At 34.7% G+C, this 22,030-nt stretch overlaps 1 protein-coding gene across 9 annotated transcripts in view; it reads right to left on the reverse strand.

Moving 5' to 3' along the window:
* ITP (ion transport peptide) overlaps positions 1-22,030 on the reverse strand; it is a 248,134-nt gene that overhangs the window by 184,469 nt on the left and 41,635 nt on the right. For 3 of the 9 annotated variants that reach the window (XR_010951346.1, XR_010951345.1, XR_010951348.1), the window contains one exon: positions 20,197-21,314. The exons of 1 other annotated variant lie outside the window; for it this stretch is intronic. Coding sequence is in view for 1 of the 8 variants with exons in the window: in XM_067776483.1 (XP_067632584.1) it covers positions 20,197-20,277 (81 nt within the window). In the remaining 7 variants the exon portion in view is untranslated. Of the gene's footprint in view, positions 1-20,196; positions 21,499-22,030 lie in introns of all 9 variants that reach the window. 5 more of the 9 variants (XR_010951349.1, XR_010951347.1, XR_010951344.1 and 2 more) reach the window with 3 other exon arrangements.

The raw sequence follows: 22,030 nt of genomic DNA on the forward strand, positions 1-22,030 counted from the left end.
AAAAAATGCCATAATTCTATACCGAATATGAAAAAAGGGATGAAACATGGTGTTTGGATGGTTTTTTGACGCAAAATATAACTTTAGAAAAGACTTTGTAAAGGTGTGACACCTACCATATTAAGTAGAAGAAAATGAAAAAGTTCTGCAGGGCGAAATCAAAAGCTCTTGGGGTCTGGGCAGCAATACTGTTCGTGGTATTACAGATATGTATAAATAAATTAGCGATACCCGACAGATGATGTTCTGGGTCACCCTGTTCCACTTTTTGGTCGATATCTCGAAAACGCCTTCACATATACAACTGAGCGCCACTTCCTTTTAAAACCCTCATTAATACTGTGACGGATATTAGCAACACCAAGGGATACTATCATCTCTTAGCCGATACTAAGCAGTCACTTGTATTTACATAAACAAATCAATCATTATGTATACACATATGTACATACAGCAGCGGAGAGATACTCACAAAAGTATGCAATCATCAGCAAAGTAGTTCTCACACATACACATGCATATATCTGAGATACTCACAAAAGAATGCAGTCATCGGTGAAGTGGTAAATTCTGGAAGGAGAAATACCTAGAAATATGCGAGCGAGGAAACCGAAGAGTTTAAAGCCAGCACAAGCTGAGGCATGATCAATCAGTTTGATTTAAGCACGCTATCAGTTGCGAAGTATAAGTGTTACTGGAAATATTTTCAAAGTAGTCTAATAAAGACAATTGTGCATTATTGAATATTGGAGTTATTTATTCAGCAGTTTAGCGATTCGAACGTTAGCAGAAGGTTTGGAATAAGCGGAATTTCCCTAAATTCGTTACAATACCTTTAATTTGATACCCATATCGTACAAACACATTCCAGAGTCACCCCTGGTCCACCTTTATACGATATCTCGAAAAGGGGTCCACCTATAGAACTAAGGCCCACTCCCTTTTAAAATACTATTTAATACATTCCACTTGATACCCATGTCATACAAACACATTCCAGAGTTACCCCAGGTCCATTTTCCTAAATGGTGATTTTCCCTTATTTTCTCTCCAAAGCTCTCAACTGAGTATGTAATGTTCAGTTACACCCGAACTTAGCCTTCCTTACTTGTTTTTTTTTTTTTTTAGTTTTTTAGCGGCTTTGTTTCTAATTTTAGAACAATTGTTAAACGCTCATTTTAATCACAGTAAGCAGTCAGAAGAAAAAATAAAAAAGCGAAACTTTAAATCAAAGCAGAGCGCACATGCTCGAACTACATGTGTAGGTATATATCGTACGTATGTACCGCCATTAGGGTGGGACAATTTCCATGGCAATAAGACGTATTTTAGTGCTGAACTATTTCTTAACATTACACATTTAATTTAAATTACAATTTCTCAAAATGTTTTTGAATTTTTATTTTGAAATTTAGCAACAGCTATATTTTTATTGTTTTTATTTTATCAGAAAGCTGTTAAGGTAGAGCGAAATTGCCGAATTATTGTCGTTTCATATAGGAAATTCCGCCGTAAGGAGATATAATACATGTTTAAGCTGCGCTCTACCTTTTTAGTTTTATTTCGGATAAGCTATTTAAGGTGGGATGACATACGGTCAACGGCCAAAAGGAAAATTGACATTATGACAACTTTAAATGAGCATGTGATCAATTGGTCTAGTAACCATTTCACATTTTCATAAGATCAAATGACTTTATGACGTTTCCTAATTCGACTTAACGGAAATTAAACAAACTTCTGTATGACCTTATGATCATTTTAGAAAACAAAATTTGAACTTGTTCTTCTTGTTTCAAAGTAATCCTCACCGTTCCAGACTTTAATATATGGAAGTGTTTTAAATTTTTTTATCTTCTATTTAATAATTTGGGAAAAATTTAAGCAACGTGACATCAGGATGGACAAGGCGACAGCTGTTCCTGTTTATACCTTGTAAATCTCTTCAAAGCCTTTTCTCCCGGGAGTGGGATTTGAACCCGCACTCCTACGATGGTTGAAGTGTTACAAACGCATTCAGGCACGTCATGCCTTAGTTGTTGCAACTATTGATTGAAGAATAAAGATGTTGCATACGTGAACTGCAGTGGAAAGCAGCGGAGCTTCACAAAATTCGAATAGGTCACTTTCACCACACCACAAAATTTAACACAATTTTGAACATAATTTAAACACACAAAATACTGATTGGAGTCCTAGAGAGTAAAAATTTAAATTCTGAACAGATAAACTGAATGAAAAATATACAAATAATTGTCAAATAATAAATACAGACAGTGGTAGTTTAACAAATTCTTCTGTGGTAAGTGGTGAATGTGACCTACTAGCATTTTGTGAAGCACTATTTTTCATTCCTGCAACATCCATGCGTGGTTTCAGGGGGGGGGGGGGAATTTTTTTGTATGAACTAATCTACATAGTAGTTTCTTTTCACAAAACGGATTTTTACTAATTTTAAATTTTTCTTGCTTTTTTGCGTTCTAGGGGGGGATGAACATTTTTTTTAAATATAAATATAAGTGACCCGGTCTATGAAAAGGTGACTTATGACTAAAAAAACAGAAGAGCACAAACGTCCTGAAGAAATACATTGTTTATCTTTAACAGCTGTTTCTCGCAATTTAAAACAAAAAAAAGTTTCAAGTCCCTCGCTCACCAGAATATTACTTAAAACAGTTCTTTTTCTCACATATTGCATTGTCATCGTGCTCAGAAGTATGCTCCAAGTTTCAAGTGTCTCTAGTCTAGACCTACGGGAAGTTACTTGGAAAGGCAAGATTTCCTAACTGTGTATTCAAATTTGCGGAAAACATGAATCAAACTTAATATAAAAGAAGAAAAAAGAGTTTGTCCTTCGCAATGCGTGCAGCTCTTTTATATTCCTTTCATGGAGATCGAATGGGTGGCTTGTTTCAACAGTGTCTAATACTGACAATCGTGTTGGATTATTTGGGCATTGAAAGCCCTGAAACTGTAAAAATATTGTAGATACCCTCTTAGACTTGTGAGCAAATTAATATGATTACAAAACAATGAAATTATGGAAACTCGATATGCACTTTATATCTACATATGTTGTTAACGTACACAAGCATGCTTGGAATGTTTTCAAAATCGCCACGGCCTAATAAACGTACATATTTATTTATATACGTACTTGACTGTTATTAAGCGATGACTTTCAAATTTAATTCATACTTGTTCTTAAGTATTTTTAAATATGCATTACTAGTTGTAAACTACTTCCCAACTGGATGGTTTTTCCATGAAAAGCTGCTGGTATTTTTAACATGAAGATGTCTTATGATATATGCAGGGCCGGATTAACAAGTAGGTAGAATAGGCAGTTGCCTGGGGCTCCCGAGAAATGAAAAAGACTTCTAAAATTTTCTTACAAACATAAAATTCTAGAGAGTGAAAGAAAAATATAATCAGAACTGAAAATTATTTTTACTCAAATAAATAAAACTCAATTGACCGCATTCAAAACGCGACGACCGACGAACTAGACAAGGTCTCTTAAGGATATTTCCGACTAATTTGAAAAATTGTATTAGCGTGCAAAGAAGTGTATCGAAGTAAAAGGAGAGTATATTTAATAATAAAAAAGAATTATCTCAAAATGTACACTGGTTGTTTTTATGTTGAAAAATTTCTGTTATTTTTGGAACAGAGGGTGTAGAAGCCTTCAACTCTATTTTGACTGCTATGCGTTCAGTGAGTAAGTCATTGCAAAGTGAAAAAGCAGATTTGAAAATGTGTACTTTTTTGTACGGATCGTTAGAAAAGAGTTTAGTTCGATTTCGTGAAAAGTTCAATGATTTCGAGGAAAAAACAAAACAATTATTACCTGGTGTAGGTTATACAGAAATCGTAAAACGTACTCGTCGTAGAAAAAAACAACCTAATGACGGAAATGCTCCAGAAGTAGACTTTTTGCCTCGCGATGATTTTAGGACAAAAGGTTTCCTCGAAATCATCGGCAATCTTCACAATGAAAGTATACGGAAGTTTTAGGGAGATTTGCATTTCTCATAAATTTTTCCTTAAGTGATGGAATAATATAAATAAATAGCTTATTTATTTTTTATTCTAGAGATTTGGAAGAATTTTTCATTAAAATGGAACAATTCCAAAGTTACGTGAATTCCAGATACACTGATGCACAAAAAACTCATAGTGATTTATATAAGATTCTAATGGAAGATCAATTAGCCAATGTATTTCCTAACACAGAAATAGCTCTTCGGATTTCTTTAACACTAATGATCACAAATTGTTCTGCCGAACGATCCTTCTCGCAATTAAAGATAATCAATGCTGCTGAAAGAGCTACAACAGATTTATTGAACAAAATCGATACTGATGATAAATTGATGAAATTGCCGAAAACAAATATAGAAAACGACATGTTTAAAATTTAGATAATTATTTTATTGATATTATATTATGAAAAAAGGGCCCCAAATTGATGGTTGCCTAGGCCTTCGTTGAGGGTTAAACCGGCCCTGCATATAAGTGATATTTGTCAGATTTTGGACAATTTAAATATAATTTATATGCCTCCGAACGTGGTGGATAAATACTCAGGAAAAAAATTAAAATAGAAAGTGGTACTAGGATTTCACGTCCTGTGAAAATTCTAGTATCTACAATTAGCTAGCACTTTATATTTTTCTGTAGCCTATTTCGGATTTACTTGATATCAATTGGGAAACAATAGTTGTAAATTAATATTTTTTCTGACTTGTAGTATGGTGTTTCACTGTACAATGTTAACAAGCATACATAAAAGTTTATAAGTGAGTAAAGTAAAATTCACATTTTTTAATTGTTTTTGTTTTTATCGGCCTATTGATAAATCATTCAAGGTTCGAATCGAGCTCAAGGCCAGAACAATAATTTTTTTTCTAATGATAATTATTGTTATTGTTTAATTTTTCTAAATTTGAAAAATTGTATTTTGTTTTTGGAATAGTAAGTAGAAAATTTTTCAGACAACCTGCCATAGCTGCGCAGATAGATCCATTTCGAAGGGTGCTAAGCCTTCATCATCAGTACGCTTTAGGCATGCTACGCTAACCATTTAGCTATACAGCGGTGGTTTGTTTGACTGGCAAATTTGCTACTTTTATTCCTTTTTATAGGTTCGAATCGAGCTGAAAAATTTTCTACTTACTATTCCAAAAACAAAATACAATTTTTCAAATTTAGAAAAATTAAAAAATAACAATAATTATCATTAGAAAAAAATTATTGTTCTGGCCTTGAGCTCGATTCGAACCTTGAATGATTTATCAATAGGCCGATAAAAACAAAAACAATTGTTAATAAACCATGAGCACTTGGGAATGTCAAACAAAGTAATTGACAATAAACAAAAATCCAGCATTATCAGTGATTTGCACCAGATGGCGCAACACTGAATAAATATAGTTGGTAAAAAGGAATAGAAGTAGCAAATTTGCCAGTCAAACAAACCACCGCTGTATAGCTAAATGGTTAGCGCAGCATGCCTAAAGCGTACTGATGATGAAGGCTTAGCACCCTTCGAAATGGATCTATCTGCGCAGCTATGGCAGGTTGTCTGAAAAATTTTCTACTTACTATTCCAAAAACAAAATACAATTTTTCAAATTTAGAAAAATTAAAAAATAACAATAATTATCATTAGAAAAAAATTATTGTTCTAGCCTTCACATTTTTTGTAAAATTTGATTTAATAAAATGTTTATTATTATACTCAGTTGAGTATAGCTCACAGAGTACAACACCCAACAATTTACAGAGTATGTAAAATCTCTGGAAACAATTTTTTACTTGTGAAACTCTTCCGGTAAGTTATTGCTATCACTCATTTATTGTAATTGTCAACCATTTTTAATTATGTTATTATTACATATTTTCAGGTGGTGGACGGCTTCCAGAAAATTGAGTTGCAAAATATGCCCCCTGCTCCAGAAAAAATTGAATTTTCCACCGATTCGAAGTACTTATACGAAATGGCCCATGCAATTTCTAGCTGCGTGGTTCCGGTGGATCTGGCTAACACCAAACCAGGGAAAATTGTACGTTCTCAATGGCTCACCAAGGCCGCTAGATTATTGCAATTATATGTGACAGTGGAAAATCCAGATGCAAATTTAAGAATTCTGGTTGAATTTATAATTAAATGTTATGTGACAATGTACTTCAATATCAAGTATTACAGCTCTGCCGTGTACGGCAGTGCATTATTTTTCAAGTTCATTGGTTGGTCACGATTGGTATAAAAAATGGTCGAAAATATCGAAAATTACGAAAAATGAAAAAAAATTCCATAATTCTATACCAAATACGATAAAAGGAATAAAACATGGTAATTGGATTGGGTTATTGACGCAAAATATAACTTTAGAAAAGAACTTTGTAAAATGGGTGTGACACCTCCCATATTAAGTAGAAGAAAATGAAAAAGTTCTGCAGGGCGAAATCAAAAGCCCTTGGGATCTTGGCAGGAATACTGTTCGTGGTATTACATATATAAATAAATTAGCGGTATCCGACAGATGATGTTCTGGGTCACCCTGGTCCACATTTTGGTCTATATCTCGAAAACGCCCTCACATATGCAACTAAGGTCCACTCCCTTTTAAAATACTCATTAACACCTTCCATTTGATACCCATATCTACAAACAAATTCTAGAGTCACCCCTGGTCCACCTTTATGGCGATATCCCGAAAAGGCGTCCACCTATAGAACTAACGCCCACTCCCTGTTAAAATACTCATTAACACCTTTCGTTTGACACCCATATCGTACAAACAAATTCTAGAGTCACCTCTCCACCTTTATGGCGATATCTCTAATTGGCGTCCACCTATAGAACTATGACCAACTCCCTCTTAAAATACTCTTTAATACCTTCCATTTGATACCCATGTCACACAAACACATTCCAGGTTTACCCTAGGTTCATTTTCCTACATGATGATTTTCCCTTATTTTGTCTCCAAAGCTCTCAGCTGAGTATGTAATGTTCGGTTGCACCCGAACTTAGCCTTCCTTACTTGTTTAAATTAAATTCTAGTGAACTGAAAAGTGCTAACTAGTTTTCACCTCTGTTGCTGACGATCATGAGCGTTACGTATACGCCGTGTAACTTCAGCGGTCAACACTCGTAGGCACATATCTACCCAACATAAAAAGCAGTAGGTGCACAATAAACAATGGATCGAAAAATTTTTGTTATTCTCCATATAGTTTTCGGTGTTGTTTATAATTTGGAACTAAACATTTTCTTCAAATATTTAAAGCCTTAATTTTTTACTTCTTTAATGTTTGTTGTATTAATTATTTTTTTACAGAGAACAGAAAAATAGAACGGAAATTTTCATCAGACTTCGTCAATTAATTTCTTCTTTTATTATTTTCAATATTTTAAGGAAAATATTATTTGAAATTTAAACTATGCAAACCAATATCAAATAATTTTGGAAAAAACGCGGAAATTTTACAAAGTCTTACAAAAGTTTCAAACTTTTTTTAAAAATCTTACTTAAATCAACTAATTTGTTTTGTAGTCGAATCATTTATAGTGCAAGAAAGCGTAATTTATGTTCTTTCAAAATTTGCATTGATTTTTGTCAATTTTCGAAGGTTGTTTTTCAGTTTTCCTCATATAAAGTTGGAAATTTTTTTTGGAAAATAACTGTCGAAAATCAATGCGAGTTTGGAGAGACCTACAACTTATAATTTACCAGACTTAAAAATCCAATAGAACTATAAATAAAAAGTTAGAAATTATTCGAAAACGTTTCCGAGATTGGTTTGAATAATTTCAGTTACAAAATTTATAGAATTTTTTTCTTAAAATATCGAAAATAAAAAAGAATAATTTATTTGAGGAAACTTAAAAAAAAATGTCCACTGCTATATTTCTGTTTGCATAGCCATCAACACATGATTTTTAGAAAAGCGCAGGTGGCGTTATAATTTTACAGTATTTTACTCTCTTTTAACTCAACTTATTGTTTTTACTTAAAATTATAAAACAATTTAATTAATTTGTTTGCTTTTCAGTCGATTCCAGATCACATTTTGGGGGTTAAAATCTATATATTTGTTTAAATTGAAAATTTTTGCGCCTCTTTTACAGTTTGGCTGTAGCTCCGAGGTATAAATTATTATATTATTATACATGTATCGAGGAGGTCTTCTCAAGGAGTAATGCTCGTCTTCAAACAAATTTTCAAAAAAATTAATATAGCGCTAAAATATCAATTATATATATAACAAGTAAGGAAGGCTAAGTTCGGGTGTAAGCGAACATTACATACTCAGCTGAGAGTTTTGGAGACAAAATAAGGGAAAATCACCATGTAGGAAAATGAACCTAGCGTAACCCTGGAATGTGTTTGTATGACATGTGTATCAAATGGAAGGTATTAAAAAGTATTTTAAGAGGGAGTAGGCTATAGTTCTATGGGTGAACGCCATTTAGGGATATCGCCGTAAAGGTGGACCAGGGCTGAATCTAGAATTTGTTTGTACGATATGAAAAGTTTGTATGAAATGAAAAGTGTTAATGAGTGTTTTAAAAGGGCGTGCGCCTTAGTTCTATAGGTGGACGCCTTTTCGAGATATTGCCACAAAGGTGGACCAGGGGTGACTCTAGAATTTGTTTGTACGATATGAAAAGTTTGTACGAAATGGAAAGTGTTAATGAGTATTTTAAAAGGGCGTGGGCCTTAGTTCTATAGGTGGACGCCTTTTCGAGATATTGCCATAAAGGTGGACCAGGGGTGACTCTAGAATTTGTTTGTACGATATGGGTATGAAATCAAAAGTGTTAATGAGTATTTTGAAACGGAGTGGGCCTTAGTTCTATAGGTGGACGCCTTTTCGAGATATTGCCATAAAGGTGGACCAGGGGTGACTCTAGAATTTGTTTGTACGATATGAAAAGTTTGTACGAAATGAAAAGTGTTAATGAGTATTTTAAAAGGGTGTGCGCCTTAGTTCTATAGGTGGACGCCTTTTCGAGATATTGCCACAAAGGTGGACCAGGGGTGACTCTAGAATTTGTTTGTACGATATGAAAAGTTTGTACGAAATGAAAAGTGTTAATGAGTGTTTTAAAAGGGCGTGGGCCTTAGTTCTATAGGTGGACACCTTTTCGAGATATTGCCATAAAGGTGGACCAGGGGTGACTCTAGAATTTGTTTGTACGATATGGGCATGAAATCAAAAGTGTTAATGAGTCTTTTAAAAGGGAGTGGGCCTTAGTTCTATAAGTAGACGCCTCTTCGAGATATCGCCATAAAGGTGGACCAGGGGTGACTCTAGAATTTGTTTGTACGATATGGGTCTCAAATGAAAGGTGTTACTGAGTATTTTAAAAGGGAGTGGTGGTAGTTGTATATTTGAAGGCATTTTCGAGATATTGACCAAAATGTGGATCAGGGTGACTCAGAACATCATCTGTCGGGTACCGGTAATTTTTTTATATATGTAATACCACGAACAGTATTCCTGCCAAGATTCCAAGGGCTTTTGATTTCGCCCTGCAGAACTTTTTCATTTTCTTCTTCTTAATATGGTAGGTGTCACACCCATTTTGCAAAGTTTTTTTACGTTATATTTTGAATCAAAAAACCAATCCAATTACCATGTTTCATCTCTTTTTTCGGGATAGAATTATGGCATTTTTTTCATTTTTCATTTTCAGATATATCGATTTTTGCTCAAGTTATCGTGTTAACGGTCGAGCGGAAGGACAGACGATCGACTGTGTGTATTAACTGGGCGTGGCTTCAACCGATTTCGCCCTTTTTACAGAAAACAGTTATCGTCCCAGAATCTAAACCCCTACCAAATTTCACAAGGATTGGTAAATTTTTGTTCGACATATGGCATTAAAATTATTCTAGATAAATTAAATGAAAAAGGGCGCTCCATCAATCCCCATCTTGAAATTTTATTTTTTTTTTTTTTTCAATATTGTTGTGCCATATCATTACTGGAGTCGAATGTTGACATAATTTACTTATATACTGTAAAGGTATCAAATTTTTTGTTAAAATTTGGCTTAAAAAAATTTTTTTTTTAAGTGGGCGTGGTCGTTCTCCGATTTTGCTTTTTTAAGCATACATATTGTAATAGGAGTAACGTTCCTGCCAAATTTCATCATGATATCTTCAACGACTGCCATATTCCAGCTTGCAAAACTTTTAAATTACCTTCTTTTAAAAGTGGGCGGTGCCACGCCCATTTTCCAAAATTTCACTAATCTATTCTGGATCATAATTTCAACTCACCTACCAAGTTTCACCGCTTTATCCGTCTTTGGTAATGAATTATCGCACTTTTTCTGTTTTTCGAAATTTTCGATATCAAAAAATAGCGATCTGAGATGAGTGCTCAGGAACCTAAATACCAAATTTCATCAAGATACCTCAAAATTTACTCAAGTTATCGTGTTAACGGGCAGACGTACGGACGGACGGACATGGCTTAATCAAATTTTTTTTCGATACTGATGATTTTGATATATGGAAGTCTATATCTATCTCGATTCCCTTATACCTGTACAACCAACCGTTATCCAATCAAAGTTAATATTCTCTGTGAGCTCTGCTCAACTGAGTATAAAAATGATAACACTACAAATTTAAAGACGCATTTAAACCGTCAATATATTGACACTCACACTACGGACGCTAAGTGTGTTCGATGTTGTTGTGTTGAGAAAACAAGAGGCACCTAAATATTCACTCAGATTCGATCTCAGGAGCAAATGAACGAACAGTGTGTACACAGCCAGCAAATAGAAGTAAGTGTGTAATTTTTGCTGATATTCAAAGTGTTTAGAAGAACAAAGGAAAATATTCAAGTTGCGGAATTTATTCGTTTTTTGGTTGCAAAAATTTTGTATATTTTTTGGTTGTTAGTTAATAAAATAAAATAAAATAATATAAAAAAAAATGTTAAAAATTCAAGCAAATCAAAAGAAAGGAAATAAAGGTCTGTAGTGGTCCAATATGAACCACTCGGCGAAATCTAGTCTATATAAATCGCTTTAATAAAATAATGAATGCGTATCGTGTCAGCATATATTTAAGCTCATCTTCATATCATACCCATAAGAGTCTAAAGCGACTGACGGTATTTAAGACCTGTCAGCTTGATTTTATGATAAGAAATATTCGTTTCAACTACAAGATAAGGTGTCATCTTATGAGCTTTTAAATGAAATAAGTCTTGTACTATAAGGTTCAAATTTTTTTGGTGGGTATTCATATATACATATAAGTATGCATGTTTATGAATAGCTTGTCTATAAAACTACGTCATAGAAATGATATACAATAATAATTCATTGTGTTGCCTTTAATTAGTTTTCATGTGACATAATAAAAAAAAAACTCTAAACAGTTCCTAATAATTACTACGATAATTGCCAATAACACTTAAAGCAATACGGTAATATACATGAAATGACATTTATTATACATATGTATTGACATCGGACATTTTCCCCTATCACCTACGCAATACGAGCGTGAGCAGTGATTAACTTAATTTATTGGCATAAAATCACACATGCGATTAAAAATATTGCAAGTAAATGCTTAAATAAAGTAACGGCGCATATTGAAAAGAACTAATTTTAGATACTAACTGTATATCGCCGGCTTCTTGGGCAAACGGGCTAAGTCCGTTTTTTTAGTTTTTCAGGGAGGACACAAAACTGCCTTAATTTGTTTACTGTTAATATTTGCTGAATTTAAAATTGCACCTCATATATATTATTTCTAATTGCTGTTTTTATGTACGCGTCCCTTTTTCGTCCTTATTTGGAATCCAAATCTATAAATAAATTGAGAAATCTTCAATGGGACTCTCCGTATAAACTTCCTCCTTACACTAATCGATTAAAACTAATAAATCTTCCTACCCTTGCAAGTAGTAGAGAAATTCTAGGTGTACTATTTATGGCTAGACTTTTAAATGGATCGATTTCAAGCCCATTTCTGTTGAACGAGGTAAACTTGAATGTTCCATGCTGAGTTTCAAGGCATTATAAACCTATAATTCTTAAACAATGCAGAAGCAATTTCCAACTACACGAACCTTTTCTATGTTTGTGTGAAGATTATAACTCTCACTCGAGAATAATTGATGTTTCGGACTCGTTCTTTGCCATAAAAAAGACGGTTATATCTTCTCTTAAAAAATTATATTTATACCTTTAGTCTATTGTATTTTGTGAATCTATATTTCATATTTCTCAGCTGATGAGTTTCTCTGTAACTGAAAAAAAAAACAAAAACAGGATTAGCCTGGTTTCATCGGGCCACTTGAGGGCAGTGCGCTGTCACAACGTCCGAGAAAAAAAATAACAAAAAAAAAACAAGTCGCGGTTGTAAAGATGGAGATTCCTGCTATTAGCGATCTTTGGGCAATTTTGGTCGTAGTGCTTTTGTTAAAAATAAACGATTGGGAGCACACAAAGAAATCTATTTGTACTATGACACTATTATGAATATTTGCACTGCATTACCGGCAGTTGCTATTATACGCTATATGGCTGCGCAAGCTGTAAGTTAAGTGATTTATAGAACAGCTGATTTCTGCTGCGATTTGATAAAAGATTTTTATATTGGTTGCGCAAGATGCGCACGGGTCCGGTCCCGTATGGCAGCGCAAGCTGTAAGTTAAGTGATTTATAGAACAGCTGATTTCTGTTGAGATTTGATAAAAGATTTTTATATTGGTTGCGCAAGATGCGCACGGGTCCGGTCCCGTTCTCTATAAAGCACTTATTAATTCATTTTTATATCCAGCGCAAATTTCTAGACAGGGTTATTATAATTTTGACAAAATAAAGGTACAAATGGCATAAAGGAATCGAGGTAGATATACATAGATTTCCTTATATTAAAATTATCAGCATCGAAAAAGGTTTTGATTGAGACATGTCTTGATATATCCTTACGAAATTCGGTACATTGGCTTATCTTGGCCGAAAACAAGTTGGTATTGGTGATAAGAGAAATCGAAATACAACCACGGCCACGTTTTCATTATCGAAGCTCTCCACAAATGAAAAAATTGCGATAATTCATTACAAAACACCATTAAAAAAGTTGAGTCAGAAGTATTGTCAATTGAAGCGATATGCAAAAACTGTATTGAATTCTAGTAACCAAATTTCAAAATATAGCGATGGGTTGCTTTCAGGTGGGCATAGCACATATTTGTTTTTTACTTTTAATACTTTTGGACTCAGTACATTTGCATAACACATGCAGGGATGACAATGCAACAACTTCCATTTTGTGAATTTGTATGTTTTTATGATTTTTGTTAGTTGGGTTTTCCTACCTAACTGCATTCAAATCTAAGTTTTCACAAAAAGTGAACTTAGCACGTTTAGATATCCCATCAACATTTAAAATTATTTTATTTTCATCGGTCAGAGCTGTAAAATGTTGCAATCGAGTTTGCAAACGACGAAACGCACGGGGGGATGGGATAAATTTTTCCCCACCCAACTATACGAAGTAAGAATAGCAAAAACCAAATGAAAAACCACAAGGCCGCGGAAGTTGATGGATTGGATGTTATTTATTATGTTATATATTTTATGTCAATGGAACCAAGCAATTCACAATTGGAGTTCGATACGTCCAATCCGCAATGAAAAAACACGTCTTCGCGAAGACTTTTTATGTTTCGTCCCTGTTGTTTACGTAACCAGCCGGTGCGGGTCGCGCAAATACTTTGCTGACAACATTTGGGATTATTATTATTATCTTTCCATTTTTGTTGTGAATGTTTTATTGGAAAATTCAAATCTCAACCATGGCCAACTCCCCCCCAAAAATTTTCCTGGATCCGCCTCTGGCCTATATGTACAATGTACATACAAATACATACATATATATAGATACAAATGGAGCTAATATAAACGAAATAAATAGAAATTGTGTGAAGTGTAAGGCATTATAACAAACGTACGTAGAACTGAATATCAGTTACTGGGTGTACTCCGGTAAGAAAAAAATGAAATTAAAGTTCCCAACCGGAAGTGACAATATAATTTGAGCTACTTGAAGTTTACACAGTCAAGCCTTAATATATATGCAAATATCTTGAAATAATTTTTAAATTATGCAATGTCTGCGTAGTGAGGAAGTAATCGCCCTTAACACAATTACTAACGTTTTCATATCATTTACTTTTTGGGAGAATTCCACGGTTGGTACGACACAAATCGTACGTATTTTATAATAAGGGAGTTAATTTCCATTCATAAACAATGTTTTGGGTTAACACTGCATCAATATCTTTATATATGGTATGAGAAAATAAAAATTTAAAAACTGCGCCCGTAACTCGTTATACGAACCGTGATCGATATATATTTTTTAAATCGTAATAGCTCTGAAATGGGCAATCGAATTTGAAAAATATGTGAAATGATGGCTACCAGTACTCATTAGATCCACAACTTACTATCAATTATACAAATCTTTTGACAATTTCTGATTTGTCTTTTGACTGAAATTGCTTCTCGATACGTGATCGTATGACACGATACGGGCCTCGAATTCTGTACGTGTCCCGTACAAACAGGAATGTACAAACAAAATAATTTTTGTTTTTTTGTTATTTTAACAAGTCTTTATATTTGTACATATGTAAGTATTACCAAATCATGGTTCAACTATATGGTTGGCTCAACGCCGCAGCAACAACATACCTTTGTTCAGATTGTCAAAATCTGGGTATTCGCGTTATGCAAATGGAATGGAGAGAAAGCATAAAAAGTTGCTTGTTTGTTTTTATGGTGTGTTCAATTTATACTTATTATTTAAGAATTCATGAGCTTAACACCGGCTTATAATAATTGAATATTCAATTATTATGTTTTCTATGAGAAACTGAAAAGAAAGAAGGAAACATTTACTGGCATATTGCGATAGTATCATTTCGAAAACCGCCACGAATTCATCATCAAGCAATTTCGTAAAGTTATCAAAGGTTTCATCGAGATTCGAACCGCGAATCACACGGTAAAACTGCAGTTACCTTAACCTAGGAGAGCCTAAGTCAACATATAATTGAGCCATGTACCAAATGTTTCTTTTGAATTTTTTTAAATATTGTAATTTTTTTTTTAATAAATTTGGGAGCAAATGAAACAACGTGACATTAGGACGACGTGACAAGGCGGCAGCTATTGACTTGTTTACCTTGTAAATCTCTTCAAAGACTTTTCTCCCGAGAGTGCGATTCGAACCAGCACTCTTGCTTACATTTCACTGGACTAAATTTTACCACAAAATCCGGTGATTTTTTGCTGCCCCGTACAATCGCATGCTTATTTTTTAATGCACTAAATATTTTAAGTTAAATAATTTATAATTTTTCTTAGATTCAGGTCGAACCATGGAATGCTCCTTATAATTGCTTTACAGACTTACAAGCATAATGTTGCTTTAATATACACATCAACCTTTTACAACCGCTTGTATTTTTCATACATTTTCATAAATGTGTAAATGCAAGATAAAAAGTTTTGTATCTAAGCCCTCAAACAAGATAACTCGCAAATTCATATGAAGCAAAACTTTCACAAACTGTATGCTAATATTTTCTTTCAAACACTGATAGTATAATAAATAAATGATACGCTTGAATGAAGTTTCATAAAATTTGCATACATCCATGGGTTGAATCTTGCTATAATTTTTTTTTAATAGTGTAACGGATTTTGGGGAATTCTGGATAATTATACACTTCCTGCTAATGTACGAATCTCTGAACTGTCGAATAAATAACACCAATATTCAGTACGGTAAAGCGGTCTTTATATAGACTACTTTGGGAGTAGTACAATTACCGCGTACTTTACTATTATCGTGTTAAAATCTAACTGATTAGTTATTATTCAGCTTTCGCTGCTTTTGTACTCTCTAACGGTTGTATCTCATACTAGGTTATTTAGGTATATGCGTATGTATGGGTGAGTAACAACTTCTGCTCTTAGCTGATGAATACATATGTGTATGTGAGATATTCGTCGTCGCCTTCTATGTATGTGTGTAAATGGCTTACTTTGATTTGTTCATGTACACAAGTGTGGCTGCTTGCTTTATTGTTGTTGTGCATTTATTTAGTAGTAGCATAGTTATATTAATATATGCTACAATAGTATATAGTAAAAGGTTTAGAAGTAGCTTGAGCAATTTTTAAGCTTCGTTGTGGTGGTAGCGATCCTACCACAACAAGTGTTCTGGGTTCAAGGCCTGGGCAAAGCCGTTTGATAATACATGTAGGCGAATTTGTAGAAAAAATTTAAAAGCAGCAGGACGTAATTTAAAAGGAGAAGATCGGCCTAAATGACGTCAAGGCTTTGTTTAAAAAATTTATTTGTGCTGAATAACTGTGTTTAAAATAATTGATGTATTTAAAAAACTTTTAGCATTAAGCATCAACATTACTTAACATGATTCAACATATACACACTCTGCAGTGGTCTTAATGCTAGTCATCTCTACTAATGGAGCACTTTAACAGGGCTGAAATTGTTGCTGAACCCCTTTGTTGTGTGTACAACGGAATATCTAAGTCCGACAGGCCTAAATACCGACCAATCAAAGTCTTTCCACTATCAAATCCTCATCAAAACAAAACGCTGTCACGACGAAACCCCTTAAATGTAACGGCAACATAAGCAACAACAAGCACGCCGCTTTGTCTTTTCCTCAGTTATTTCAGGCGATTAATATTCGTCGGCTACCGTGGTGTGATGGTAGCGTGCTCCGCCTACCACACCGTATGCCCTGGGTTCACACCCCAGGCAAAGTAACATCAAAATTTTAGAAATAAGATTTTTCAATTAGAAGAAAATTTTTCTAAGCGCCCCTCGGCAGTGTTTGGCAAGCGCTTCGGGTATATTTCTGCCATGAAAAGCTCTCAGTGAAAACTTATCTGCCTTGCAGATGCCGTTCGGAGTCGGCATAAAACATGTAGGTCCCGTCCGGCCGATTTGTAGGGAAAATCAATAGGAGCACGACGCAAATTGGAAGAGAAGCTCGCCCTTAGATCTCTCCGGAGGTTATCGCGCCTTACATTTATTTATTTTTTTTTTATTTTAATATTCGGTAATTCCACAAAGAAATTTACCGAATTTGTATGGATGAAGTAACAGCCTTTCCATATGCGCCATTAAATTATTAAGTGACTGTGGTAGCCGCTACAAATATGGTCCTTTGCCGGATGCAGATCCGGTGCGTTCCGGTAATAAGCACCATTAAGGGACTAGCCCAACCATCTCGGGAACGATTTGGTATGACCACATGAAACCTTCTAGGCCATACCGTCCTCCCATCCTCTAGATCCATAAGGAATTTGGGGTCGCCAGAGCCTCGGCCGTTAAATAAACAGCATTCGCCACGGGTTGGTGAGGTAGATAATTGGGTTGGTGAAACTATATATATGGCGCTGGCAACCCCTTGAATTAATTTGTTATTTTAGTCGCCTCTTACGACAGGTTTACCTACCGCGGGTATATTCTAAGCTCCCTAACCCGCTGGGGGCTTTGTCTTAGTGTGCTTGCTGGCGTTTCGCTTGTTTCATTGTTGATTTGACGCGAGTTGATTCCCGTTAAAATTATAAATTTATACACACACATATTTAGCAAGCGTGTCTTTGGCGATTCCAAATGTCTTACAGCAGGAGGCGGTGAGAAATTTCGAAATATTAAATCGTTCGCGGGAAATTTGGGTTGTACCCCAAAGTACCGGACCGTGCCATATCTATAGCCACCAAAGGACTATTAACTTCAGTAAATACTTTCGAAAATCTTTGGAATGAGAGGCAGCGTTCGATGCAATAATCCTTGAGTTGGGTGTTTTCATGGTTTCAGTATGGGTGCAGATATTTACAAATACAGATTTTATAATACGAGCGGGACCTGATATGTGTAAGTCTATTATCAAATATCAACAGAAATAAGCTGTTCTATCAATCAAATAAAATTTACAGCTTCACTTCGTTTTGTAACGTCGTCGCGTCAAGTTCGTTTTTCCCCACAACTCAACCGCGTGCTATAAAGGGACGCTATTCATGTGGTTGAGAATAAAATGGCGGATAGTGCGGGAACCGAAATGACAAAAAAATTAAATTACGAATAAAGTATTCAAAACCATGAAAGCAACATTTGAAAGAAACATTTGAAAAACCGAAAAATTTATCGTACTTGGTTCTGGCCTTAGTGTATTACCTGTGTGTTGGTGGAGCAACTGTAGAGCAATCTAAAGACATGCAACTTCTGAAAGATTTCAGAAAATATGAATTAGTTATGACGTTATAGCTTCTAAGTAAGCCGGGCCAAGGTAGTCTTTCATTCAAATAAATGAATGGAAGCAACCTAAAACTACAAACAAACAAACAATACAGCCATCTGGCGTATAGTAGCAACTGCCGATAATGCAGTGCAAATATTCACAATAGGGCCATAGTACAAATGGATTTCTTTGTGTGCTCGCAATCGTTTATTTTTAACATTTTTTTTGTGAGCATATTGGATAGGTCTGAGAATCGGCCAACGTCTACCTTTTTTTCGCTACGTGCCTAGGGTCTTAAGATCAAAACGTGGACCCGGGTACCCCTATAATGTGTTTATACAATGTGGATATCAAATGAAAACTGTTGATGAGTGCTATAGTACAGGATAATTTTCATACAACTGGGAGGCTAGGGTCTCGAGGACCCGGGTACCCCTAGAATGTGTTTATACAATATGGATATCAAATGAAAGCTGTTGATGAGTGCTATAGTACAGGATAATTTTCATACAACTGGGAGGCTAGGGTCTCGAGATATTGCCCAAAACGTGGACCCGGATACACCTAGAATGTGTTTTTACATTATGGGTATCAACTTGCAGCTGTTGATGAGTGCTATAGTACAGGATAATTTTCATACAACTGGGAGGCTAGGGTCTCGAGATATAGCCCAAAACCTGGACCCGGATACACCTAGAATGTGTTTTTACATTATGGGTATCAAATTGAAGCTGTTGATGTATGCTTTAGTACAGAGTAAGTTTTACACCGCTGGGTGACTACGGTCTCGAGATATAGGCAAAAACATGGATCCAGATACACCTAGAATGTGTTTTTATATTATGGATGTCAAATTGAAGCTGTTGATGTGTGCTATAATACAGAGTAAATTTTACACCGCTGAGTGACTAGGGTCTCGAGATATAGGCCAAAACATGGACGCGGATACCCCTAGAATGTTTGTGCATTATGGATATCAAATGAAAGCTGTTGCTGAGAGCTCTAAAGTTCATTGTGATATTCGATTTAGTCGCATCAACCTGAAAAAACTGATAAATATGCATGCGAAGCCGAAATAAAGACAAGAATTAATAATACCCATATACCTATTTACATACGTCCTATTCGATTTGCCTGAAATTTCGTATATAAATTTGCATATATTAGTATTTACGATGTTTTTTTCCGGGAAGTATACCAGAGACGGACTGGGACTGGGACTAGGACTGGGACCGAGACTGAGACGCGGAGTGGGACTGGGACTGATACTCGGAATGGGACTGCAACAAAATACATACCACGCTCTGGGACTGGCAATAAGAGATGAAGAAGAAGTAGAAAAACTTGAGAGAAGAGAAAAGAGAGAAGGAGACTGAGAAAGAGATAGAATGAGACGAAGATTAAGATGAAGCGAAAAAGACGGAGGGAGGAGTGAATAAAAAGATTAGGAAAAAGTGTAAAGGGGTAGGGCAGAGTTAGACGGAAAAAGCTTATTAAAATGTATGCAGATAGGCCAAATTTAGGGCAGAACAACGTCTGCCGGGTCTGGTAGTAATATATATGATTTCCTTGTTTGCTTACTGTCATACAGTAACTTTTTTTTACTTAAGGAATATCAATGCTGTCTGGGTCCATAGATTTGCCGGCTTTGGTCATCATGATAGCTTTCTGAGCTTTTTATGGCTTAAAATTAATCTAAAATTTCTTTAAGGGAAAAACGTGCTTCTTGAGCTTTATCTATTACTTCATATTGGTTTGGTTTCCCTGGTTTATCCATTCTAATATTCCTCCAATCGAGGCTAAAACGGCGATAGCTCGATAAAAAAATTGAAAAAGAAAAATGAGTTCTTACCTTAAGCACTGCCAAGCTGCGAGTGTAGTTCACTGCTTCTTTAAGAAGTGCAGTTCGATATCGGGTGAGTGGATGCTGCATGTGGAAAATATCTTCCAGTTTTTTTTCTTTTCTTTTTAAAGGAGGATTTTTCAGGCGACTGAAGCACTTTGAATTTTAATGTATAATCGTATTTAAACAAATTTTAGTAATAAATAATAAAAAAGTGTGAATTTTTTTATAACCAATTAGAATTTTTTTTTAAACTGGTTTAGTATTTGTTATTTATAATTTTTTTTTTTTTGTTAGATGGAAAACTTCACTTCAAGACACTTTAGCACTTATTGCAATTATTAAAATGTATTTTATAATTAAGAAATTTTCATATTTTTTTTTTTACATTTTTCTTGAGATTTGAATACTTATTCCTTTATTTTTTTAAACACTTCATATACAGTACGTACCGAGTAATTTTCACACGTTATCACTTACTTATCGTAACGCTTCTCTTGTCGTCGATCGGGTGGTGGTGCTATTAATCGCCATTTTGTATGAACTTTTGTTAAATCTTTATTATGAGTGCGTTGATACATCAAGTAAATTTTGTTTTGTTTTAAAATGCTGCAGCAAAACGAAATTCGAATCCGTATGCAATCTCTTTTGGGTGCTGAACTTCTCGTTTACTCAAATTACACTTAAGTGCCACTAACAAGTGTGGTGCAACAGTGTTGTATGTATGTGTGGCTATGTGCGCAAACGAGTATGTGTTGGTGTTTAAGAAATTGGAAATGGCACCGGCAACGCCATATGATGTTTAAATTCGATGCTGTTGCTGAGTTTAATGTTGCTGACGTTGTCATTAGTGTTGGCGTTGATGATGATTTAGCTGCTGCTGCTGTTATTGTTGTTATTATTATTATTATTATTGTCCAGCAACGGAAGTAATTTTCTTGCGCACAAAAACTGCGTAAAATAAAGTCTTCAACATTGCGAGTAACTAGCACTTTGTTTATTTATATAAATTTACATGTGTGTATGTATGCATGTGTATTTAGCCAGTAAACATTTTTGTTCAATTTCAATTTTTTTTTAATATTTGTCCGTGTTATATCTTTTTATATCTTTTATACCGAGCTGTACTATTTTAATATGAATTTTTCATTACATCCCAAAGTGAGTAACAAGTACTCGTGTGGCATGAGAATCAAGTACTCTTGAAGTCGATGTGCATACATCGTCTAGGAAACTAATGTTTTTATACTCAGCTGAGCAGAGCTCACAATACAATATTGTTCACATAACGGTAATCCGTAACGGCACAAACTAATCGAGATAGATATAGACTTCTATATATCAAAATGCTCCGGGCGAAAAAAGAAATTCATTTAGCCATGTCCGTCCGTCCGTCCGTAAACACGATAAATTGGGTAAATTTTGAGGTTTGGTATGTAAGTTCCTGGGCGCTCATCTCAGATCGCTATTTAAAATGAACGAAATCGGAGAACAACCACGCCCACTTTTTCGATATCGAAAATTTCGAAAAACCGAACAAGTGCGATAATTCATTACCAAAGACGGATAAAGCGATTATACTTGGTAGGTGGGTTGACCTTATGACGCAGAATATAAAATTAGTAAAATTTTTAATAATGGGCGTGGCAGCACCCACTTTTAAAAGAAGGTAATTTAAAAGCTTTGCAAGCTTAATTTGGCAGTCGTTGAAGATATCATGATGAAGTTTGGCAGGAACGTTACTCCTATTACTATATGTATGCTAAATAAAAATTAGCAATATCGGATGACGAACACGCCCACTTTTAATAAAAAATGTTAAGTCAAATTTTAACAAAAAATT

This window comes from Eurosta solidaginis, chromosome 3 (assembly GCF_040869045.1).
Source record: "Eurosta solidaginis isolate ZX-2024a chromosome 3, ASM4086904v1, whole genome shotgun sequence".
In the NCBI taxonomy this organism is placed as follows: domain Eukaryota; kingdom Metazoa; phylum Arthropoda; class Insecta; order Diptera; family Tephritidae; genus Eurosta; species Eurosta solidaginis.